This window comes from Oncorhynchus mykiss, chromosome 24, assembly GCF_013265735.2.
Source record: "Oncorhynchus mykiss isolate Arlee chromosome 24, USDA_OmykA_1.1, whole genome shotgun sequence".
Classification (NCBI taxonomy): Eukaryota; Metazoa; Chordata; class Actinopteri; order Salmoniformes; family Salmonidae; genus Oncorhynchus; species Oncorhynchus mykiss.
This window is the reverse complement of record NC_048588.1, coordinates 5,455,570-5,465,626: the sequence shown is the minus strand read 5'-3', so window position 1 is coordinate 5,465,626 and position 10,057 is coordinate 5,455,570. Positions and strand designations below refer to the sequence as shown.

Below are 10,057 nucleotides of genomic sequence, written 5' to 3'. Positions count from 1 at the left end.
GTGGGATCCTGTTTTTGCATAGTTGCTGTATTAGCCCCGCAGAACTTTATGTTCGTTGATCTTTTGTTGTTTTTTGGTGTTCATCTAAAATAAAGAAAGATGTACACTTTCCACGCCGCGCTTTGGTCTCATTCCGACGACGAACGTAACATACAGTCTGACAGCAGCGGGTAGATTGGCATTTCGCAGGCAGTTCGTACGGGCGGTTATACAGGACAGGTCGTGGGTGTTTCTCAGGAGCCTGGTGGTGCAGTTACCTCTTTTTGGAGGGAGCTGGTCTCTCAGTGGATGGTCAAGGGTGTGCATGTCCTTCACCGGGCGCACCGCAGACTGCTCTCGCCTGCTCTGCAGTGGCGGGGACCATGGTTGGGCTGCTCCACCTCTGGGGATGAGCCTCAAGGCCCTCTTCTGTGCCCTGTCTAGTCGGGCCTGCTGCTTTTTACTGCATCCAACCTTTTATCATTTGTTACAGGCTGTTTTTAAGGACATGTAAATGGGGCTCATTTGGCCAACATCCCTCTTTTATTGATTTGTGCTGGCTGTGCCTGGCCGCATCTGAATGCATATGGACGTCTGTAAAATGTCTTAAATGTCTGGTCAATTAAAATCTTCCCTGTCATGTTTTCCGGCACCAATGAAATATGGGTTTTTATTAAGATTTTAGAATATTTGCATGAAAATCTGTCTCCAATTGGATGGGAACCTAGCTATAGACACCCTAAATGCTCTGGCAAGTTCGTATGCCTGCACATCATGGTTCACCAACAGCCCCAAACATCTAAAGAATAAGCTACCAGCCAAACAAGCTTGGAAGAATTGTACCTAAAGTCCCCCCTCACACTCATCTCGAGATTGAGATTTTTTTTTTACCTCGATCTCTGTAATGTGTCTTGTATCTATGTAATTGTTTATGTGTTCATGCAAAACATAGGGACCACAATGTAAGGGATCTCGTCCTCCTCTGAGGAGGAGGAGAAGCGAGAAGGATCGGAGGACCAAAACGCAGCGTGGTAAGTGTCCATACTGTTTATTTTAAAACATAAACTGAACTCTACGAAATACAAAACAATAAACGTGAAATGAATGAAACAGTCCAGTGTGGCGACAAACACTGACACGGAAGACAAACACCCACAACCCAAAACTGAAACCCAGGCTACCTAAGTATGATTCTCAATCAGGGACAACAATTGACAGCTGTCTCTGATTGAGAACCATACTAGGCCGAACTCAAAAACCAACATAGAAAAACAAACAGACTGCTCACCCCAACTCATGCCCTGACCATACTAAGCCAAAGACAAAAACAAAGGAACTAAGGTCAGAACGTGACACGCAATGAAAATAAGTCCCTGAATTTATTGCTCAATCTCGGTCACTGAAGAAAATCTTTATGTATTTATGTATTTGTTTTTACTGACAAATAAAATCAATCAATCAATCAATTCAAACGGTGCAATTTATGAACGGAAAGAGACGTCCGTCACAAAAGGCCAAAAAGTTGAATGACATTCGGAGATTGTCAAGCCAAGCCTTCGATACTGGGGAAGCCTACAAGGTAGGGAGGGATGTCACGATCGTCGTATGAAGCGGACCAAAGTGCAGCGTGGTATGAATGCATTATTTTATTGAATGACGAAAAACACGACGTAAACAAACAAAACAACAAACCAACGTGACTGCTAATGAAACATAGTGCTAACATGCAACTAGACGTGAGCCAACCCAGCTCACGTCCTGACCAATACCTAAACAAGGAAAACACAAAAGAACTATGGTCAGAACGTGACAAGGGATGTGTTTTCTGTTTGTCAAAATTGACATAGTCTTTTTTTTTTATTGTGGTTGTTGAAAATGCAAACCATGATTTTGAAGTGCCTGAAGGCGGTATTCTTTGTTTATTGGTTGTGTTGGTGCATTGGCATGGAAACCTGTTGGTGGAAAATTCCTTTCATATATTTTATACAATTATAAATATGGCATCAAAATGTTGAAAGTCTGATTTCCCCCCTAGCTGATCATTGTCTGCCAGCTGGCTTTGATCATAGTGTAATGAGACAGGCAGGGAGAGTGAGCTCATCGGTGGTGGTCGGCGAACCTTCTGGCCCATACCCCTGCATGGTATCAACACTGCCACAATGGCATGTTGAAGTGGCAAAGTCGATATCCATATTTATAAAACACAGGGTTGCTACAGTTGTTGTTTTTGGTCGTAAAAAATATTTTTAGTTAATTCTATGATGGGGGAGGGTGTTCAATTTATTTTACAGACAAAGGGAGGGTCATGCAGATTTTTTAATATATTTTTTTTACGTTGGTGACACCTTGAGTTGGACCCCCCCCCCCCCCCCCCTCCCCCACCACTACATTTCAATCTGTCCCATACAATAGCCTGTATCCCATGGCCTGACTTCCCGCATAACACCCAGTGAATGAAGTCAACACACCACAAAGTCCAAAGACTTCAATGGAGCTCCCTCAGATTAACTTGATTCATAAAGCCAAACACATTTAAAGCCTATTTCCTAACTCTCTGGTTCTTTAGTCAATTTCCCCCATTGTTCAGGTATTTGTTTAGCTTAAACACTTGGCTCAAAGATGTGCCAACTGCCTATACACACACCTGCCAAAATACACGTTCATATAAAGTACCTTTGATTTGACTTGGGTGAAGTTTTATAGACAGCCCTGAATGATTATAATAGCATAGGGAGTGCACCGTTCAACCTTGAACGTGCCTGACTCCAAATACAAAACTGTAGCAGTGCTTAATAAATGTGACTGTTGCAATAACTTCTCCATAGCTCATATTGCTGTGCCCACATGCTCCACATTAGATATGTAAGAATTCTCCCTCTGTGTTGTTCTTGGCCGGAGGAGTCTTGATAGGATTTGACACTGACTTGCATCGGCAGAATAGAAACCAGACTTGTTTCCATGACGCTGAGCACGCCTGTTTCAAGAGGCTTTTGCAATTAATCTTGTCTTGCCTCAGTAACTTGTGCAAATAGACCAGTTCTACCTTTGAACTGCTGCTCTAGCAACCACCTCTCAGCAAACGTTGATAGAGAGTGGTTCAAACTGACTGCTCTCAAACGGTTCACATTGCGGTGCTCCTGAATGAACTTTCCTAGTGTCGCTCATGTTTGTAAAGAAAGTTTGCCTGTTCGTGTTTGTTACTGTACGTAGAAGGATGTGTTTTAGGGATGTCTTTTTTTTAAATGGAAAAACAGTAGATACCTTGTTCAAAACATTGCTTTTAGTCATACTTTAGTCATACGTGTTTTTCGATGCCCTGTCTGCCAAACAAAACAATGTCCACACTAGCAAATGTATTATTCAAATGATTTTTTGGTTTTGTAAGGCTTCACTGTTTGCTAATAGTAGACTGTCTATTAGGCCTACTATTTCCTGTTTGCTTGTGGGGGTGGGTCTTGACGGTCCACAATGACGCTGATGGAGTAATGTATTTTGTTTATATTTTATCTCTTTCTAGCGGTTAAACATTGATGTTGGGAGGGGTTTTGGCCTCTGATTATGGATCTGCTTGTCTGCACTGAGACAACCTTGCCAGGGCACAGGTAAAACCCACTCTGCCAGAGGAAACCTTATGCTTAAAATAAGACTTTTCTGATCCCGTTGTCCTTCCTCTGTCCACATTACGAGGTTCTGTTAGAACAGTTATTCTTTTGGGTTTAGGCCACAAGGCAAAGTGAGTTATTGCAGACCCCTAGAGGTTTCTAAAGGCATTGCAAGAAGGAATGGGGGTTGGATCAGTTTGCCATGCTAATAAATCATCATACTGTCAGTCCAGAATAGATAGCCCCAGAGCTTGCCAGCTTGTAGTCCATAAAAAATGAAATGAGTCACGACTGGTTCGTTCAGCCATTCCTATGGGGAAAGAATAGGGTTTTGTCATAAACCCTGAAAATGAGGTCTGAGGTAAACACAGGCTTAGGATCCCATCTTCTAAGTTTGTTCTATCAGATAATATCAGTCAGTTAACATGGCCTTTATAAATTATGAAGCCTTTATGTGCTTTAGATGCTTGTTTTGAATACAGAAATGCTTCAAAGTTCACCAAAAGTTAAGTTCGCTGATGAAGATTATCTCATAAAACAAAATGTAATAAATCTCCTAGGCCTGTGTGAACTACAGACCTTATTTTTGGTGTTTATCCACCCAAAAAACATTAATTTCCCCATAGGCTTTGGCCAACAAGCCATGTTGGAGTTAGTGCCTACAAAAAGACAGCATTAGTAACGCTCACTATAATATTACTTTATCAGTTATTCTGGATACAAAAAAAAATAAATCTGTACTAAGGTATAACTGTTGAGACTTGGAATCAGATCGGAGTAGAGCATTTGGGATTCATTTGTGACTCAACATGTGACCATTTCTACAGAACTGGGTCCATTACACAAGGTGTGATGGAGTTTATCATAGACAGTAAATATATCCTCCTTGGCAGGAATCTACAAAACATATATAAACTAGCATGATGCTCACATTAACAATTCCTCAAAATGCCAACTAAAGATAGGGATTTCACTATCCATTCCAATAGATAAAAGGCAAAAATAAACTAAAGAAACACACTATATGCGGCATTACACTGTTGCGGTCCAAACCGCAATGCATGGTCCACCAGCTGTCTATGTTTGCAGTGTGAGGCCATGCCAAACCTAGAGAAAACACACTGCCCGTTTTGTGCTCTGTGTTGGTCATTTGATTTTACTGGACGGCGTCTGTTGTTATGGCAACGCATCCTGTATCTGTACTGACTTAAAGGACAAGAGAAACTAAATGGACTGTGAATTGATTTCTTTATTGATGTGACTGATGGCCTGCAATCACAGTTCCCCTATGGTAGGTGTTTTTGTGTAACGGCATGGTCTTCCTAGGAGTGTTGTGAGGGGTCCTCTGGTCCTGCATTCTGAAGTCTTGGTTGAAATACAGAGAAAATGTAATGGCAAGATCATCTGTATTGACAGAAAGATGTTCTGTTCTTCAGATCAAACATGAACTTCCTCATTGTCAACTGACACCTCGACTACCCATCTTGAGGAAGAACAGAAGAGGAAAGGGGAAGTGGGAAAGGCAACAAATGAATAGATGGTGTGAATTTGTCATATCCTTTACCTCACTTGTAGCTGTCACAATTAGATACGCTGCGGTTTCAACAACGCTGTTTATCTCGTGCATCAACCACTGAGTGGGGGTCACTTTCCTTAAGCTAGAAGTGAAAACCACTCTAGCAGCACCATGCACGATTACATTACCTTATCAAATAACAATAGCTTTTGCTCTCATTCTATAGTATGCGGGCAATGTATGTCTATGTGGACAAATTGTTGCAGCTATTGATCTGTCTGTATTGGTGACCTGTTCAAAGGTTGTGTTTTCCCTACAGATGGATTAGGGCTATGTACGTACATGCATAGATAACTGATCTCAGGACAGGTTTATCTGGAAGTGTTAGCCTTTAGCACTGTTTCTTCACTGCCGATTGCATTGACAGTGAGAAGATAGCATATCCAATCCATAGGCGTAGCCTGATTTGTATTAGTAGGCTATTCCCAGCCACCTATCATTTAGAGTAAATGGCAAACTGAAAAGCATATGAACTTGGTAGCATATAGGGTTACAAAGCTACTGGTAATTTACCAAAGTTACCTTAATATTCAGTCATTTTAGTAATTAACAGAAAATGATGGCAATCCAGCATAACTGTATTATATCTGTGTGTACATATTGTCCATGAGTTTCTAGTTGATAGACCATATGGTTCAAGCGAAAATAGCCTAAATAATGGAAAAATAATCTAATTAACAAGGGCTTCGTTTTCAATTAACTCTGCAACTCTGTCAACTATTGACTTTTTTCACAACTGCCACCAGTTTGACGCCAAAGCATTGACAACTACATATTGACATAGTAAAATAAATGTTTGTAAACATTTTTTATTTAGAATTAAAAAGGGCATTTCATGCTGAAACTCTCATATGAATCACCAATGGTATTCAAGTTGATTGCTTCGATTTAGCATAATGTTTTACAGCTTTTCCATTCTTTTTTTACATTTTAAAATCATCTCATTTAATTATTTCACATATTTTACATGCAATAAGGCCGACACAGAGGGCCAGAGATTATTACAGACACGTGGAAATCTGAAAAACTCAAAAGGGCCACTAGATGTCTTTTGATAGAGTACATAAAATCCTTGAAAGATACAGAAATTCTAAAGTTTCCAGTAATATACCCAACCTTTTTAACGTTAGTAGCACGTCTGCGTTCAGGTTTGCTTTTTGACCCCTTCCTTATTCTTGGAGAAGGAATTTCAGATGATCCCATCAGAAATGTGCAGCGTATAGACTTTTGAAGGCCTTACTGGATTGAGGAAAAGTAGGCTATTGAAGTAGTGAGGTTGACTTAACACTATAAACCTCACATTTCAAATACACGGTTTAAGGAAGTGTTTGCATTGCTCTTTGTGTTCATCCTGTGTCCATATATTAAAAACTTCTCCATAAAACCTCGTCAGCTATCCTTACATGAAGGGACAAATTGCAAAAGGAGATTTCTGGAGTTCACTTGTAATACAAGGCCTTTCTGATGCAATCGAGTCACATCTGACATCATAAAAATGGATACCCATTTGGGGATAAGAATGGCAAGTATTGGTGCACACTCAAGTGTATACAGAGCAGAGGAAAGACAGGTAACCATGGCAACCTTGCCAGTGAGTAAACACAAGGGTGAGCACAGGGCGTCCTAAGAGAGGAATGTCAAATATGCACAGGCACTTGACCACACAGCTAGGTTACAGCTCAGCTCCCTATCTAATGGTCAACACACCAACTTCAGTATATCCACATGGCTAGTTATGAAACTGAGCTCAATGCATGCAGGATAAGGACTAAGTTGTTGTTTTGGGTCAAATGCCTTCAGTGACTGACAGTATTTGGGGCCAAATACAATATCACCCATTTGTGTTGACATAGCAGCCATCTATAGATAGATATAGACTGGTTTCTCACAGCGAGAAAACGAGGGTATATGCTGTTTCTATTTTTGTATTATTTAAGCACAAAATACAGTTTGATAATATCATAAGTTGTGTGTTGTGTGTATCTTTGCATAAACCATGTATTCTGCCCTCATATAGCCTCGGTTTGTGTTGTCATCAAGTAGTAAGGAATGTTTGCCTTATTGAATCAAACTTGAAGCAAGCTGAAAACGGACAAAAAGACCATTCAATGCAAGGAATTACATTTCTTTATCATTTTCATTTATTTCTCCTGTTCAGGCGATCAAAAAAATAAATTCATACTTTTTTTCTTAATAATTCACACATCGTTTTCACAGACCCTGACATGTTCTTGATAAATAAGTACAAAATGCATTGGTATTAACACAATAAATATCATAATAAATATATTAGTTAAGTCTATACAATTACAAAAAGGCAAATAAGTCAACCGATCGTCTATGGAAATACTGTGATGTTACAGTCCCTGATGAAATAGAAGTCACCTACTACAGTTGAGTAAAGACCCAACCAGGGTTGTCAAAACATTATGGAACAAAACAGGTCTCTCAATAAATGGCAAAGGCTACACAAATACCCCCTCCTAGATCTGTGACATACACAGACGGCGTACTAGCACCTTCTCACTTTTGTCACAGATGTGTTAAAATATGATGGACGCCCCCCAAAAAATTACAAATAAATGGAAAAACTGCTCTTACACAAAGAATGTAGCAAGTGTAAAAAAGTAAGTATAAAGCTTTGGTTAAATGCTACATAGAGAGACTAGTCTCCCAATACCTATTTTAAAGTGCATATCACAGTGAGAGAATGTCTTGTCATTTTTCAAGTCACATTGATGGTTTGAATATTTTCAACAGTTTTTTTGGTATACACATGAATACCAACAGTATGAACAGATCTGACAAATAGTTCTGGCAGCTTACTAAATGGAGGGGAGTCTTTTGTTTCATATGATCATATATTTGAAGGACTAATCGAAGTAATCCAGCTAAAGTAAGGCTACTAGGCCCTTCTCATATTGATTGAGACAGGTAAAGGCACTTAAAACGTCTGTTACTGTCATAACCATCAAGGTCATTTTTAAAGAAAGTAATTAATGGAAGACAAGATGAAAAGTTAAATGAAAATATACATAAGTATAAAAAAATATACAGATTTTGATAAGTTTGAGTACCAAATAAATTTCACTGAGCAAGTAATCTACTAATAAATAAACAACAGTATAAAGTGTTGATGCGCATCATATTGATAGGATTTCTGATTTCTGTAAGCAGAACCTTCACAATTGATCGAGGTTCGTGATTTGGATTGTCTCTGTGTGGTTTGGGTGCCTAGTCAGAGAGTGACAGTCGCGCAAAGACGGTGAGGCGCTTGTTGCCAGCCCCATCAAAGGTGGGGGACTCTGACCCGCTGGTGCTGCCTGTGCTGGTGTAACTATCCCGATCTGAGAGGGAATCTTCAGAAGAGAAGCGCTGGAGGTTTGGCTGGGTGATGTAGACATTGTTGCGGTCCTCCATAGCGTAAGATTTGTTCAGAGTGTTTGGGAAGTTATTTCCGTGGCCACAAACGCAGCGTGAGGGCTTCTGTGGCTCAACTATCATAGGGATGTTGTGGATGTCACCAACACTGGGTCGGCTCTGACAAAACTGAAATGTGCTGCGTTGGGTGTCATTGAACACTGGGGAGAGAATGTCCGCAGGGGGTGGTGACACCGAGGGCGCACGGGTGAAGCCAAGGGGGTCGTGGAGCGCAGGGGGAGGAGAGCTGCGTGATCCCATGAAACCTGCGAAACTGACGCTCTGACGGAGCTGACGTGGGTTCTGATCAGCAAGTGCTTGGTTGTGGAACTTTTGGGTCAAGGGGGTGAGTTTCTCTTCGTGAATGAAGTGACAGCGGGCTCCATATGGGCAGTAGCCAAAGTTGTAAAAGGTGCGACAGGCCTCCGTTTTGTATTTTGGGTGCCTGTACAAACCGCGCAGCTCAGGCTCTCCATGGGCAAACTGACACTTGCTCCCATATTTACAGCTTCCGTTCTCCTGGAAGCTACGGCACAGTTCGGTTTTGTAACGGTTGGAAGGGAGAGGTGTAGGGTTGTTCAGGGGAGGAAATCCAGGCGGTGGAGGCACTTCATCCAGGGTCTTCATTTTACCGAAGGAGAGGATATTGGATTCGGTTAGACTCATGGAGCGGTCAGGTCTGAAGGAAACTTGTTGTTTACTTGGAGCCATCTTGCTCCAAATGTCAAGTGGCCAGGGGGTATCATCGTTCAGTTGCTCAGAGCTTAGACTATGTCTCTTTGGTGAGAAGAACGAAGTTGAACTGTTGAGACGAGGTGCCATTGGTTGAATTTGTTGCTGGATGAATGGTTCATCTAAACCAAGATTGATCAGATTCTGTGGAGAGAAATATGACTGTCAATAAATGATCACGTTATGCCCATCCTATAGACTACCCAGGATGCAGAATTGTAGCCTATGCCCAGTTCCCCATTAAGCTTTTAATTATGTTAAATATGTTTTGTGAATATTTCAACATGTAATCAAAGTTGAAAGTAGCCTACAACTTATACAATAGTTGTAGTTGTAGTTTTTTTTAAGGAACCAAAAGCATAACCTAAGCTTATGTAACTGAACAAAAACATACATATAACCACAGTGAATAAACCTTACCCTCGTGATAATATCGTCGATCATATCGGACATGCTTCTACGTGTTCTTGTCCTTTGAAACGTTTCAGTTCGCCTGTCACTTTCAGCTGCAAGACACGGGCGATTGTGTCTGGGCTGCAGGCAGGCGGGGTTTCCTGTGCTATTTTCCCGGACACCACTCCCATAAAGTTTCATACACAACTCAACCAACCAAGGTTGCTTTGTTTTTGTATTTTTAGTCAGCTGTGAAATGTTTCAGTTTCACCAACATTCGAACATAAACGCGTCGTACTGACTAGGCTTCGTAGGTCAACAACATAATACGCCCACAAATATTGACACACTTGTA

The 10,057-nt window shown here is 40.9% G+C and overlaps 1 protein-coding gene across 1 annotated transcript; it reads right to left on the bottom strand.

Annotated features, from left to right (window-relative positions):
* Positions 1 to 7,275: 7,275 nt before the first annotated feature.
* On the bottom strand, positions 7,276 to 9,866 carry zgc:162730 (mRNA decay activator protein ZFP36). Its single transcript, XM_021581976.2, has 2 exons — positions 9,730 to 9,866; positions 7,276 to 9,453 (listed from the first exon to the last, which is right to left on the bottom strand). Exons 1-2 carry the CDS (start codon positions 9,760 to 9,762, stop codon positions 8,392 to 8,394), a joined length of 1,095 nt encoding a protein of 364 aa, XP_021437651.1. The 5' UTR covers positions 9,763 to 9,866; the 3' UTR covers positions 7,276 to 8,391.
* Between the last annotated feature and the right edge of the window lie 191 nt (positions 9,867 to 10,057).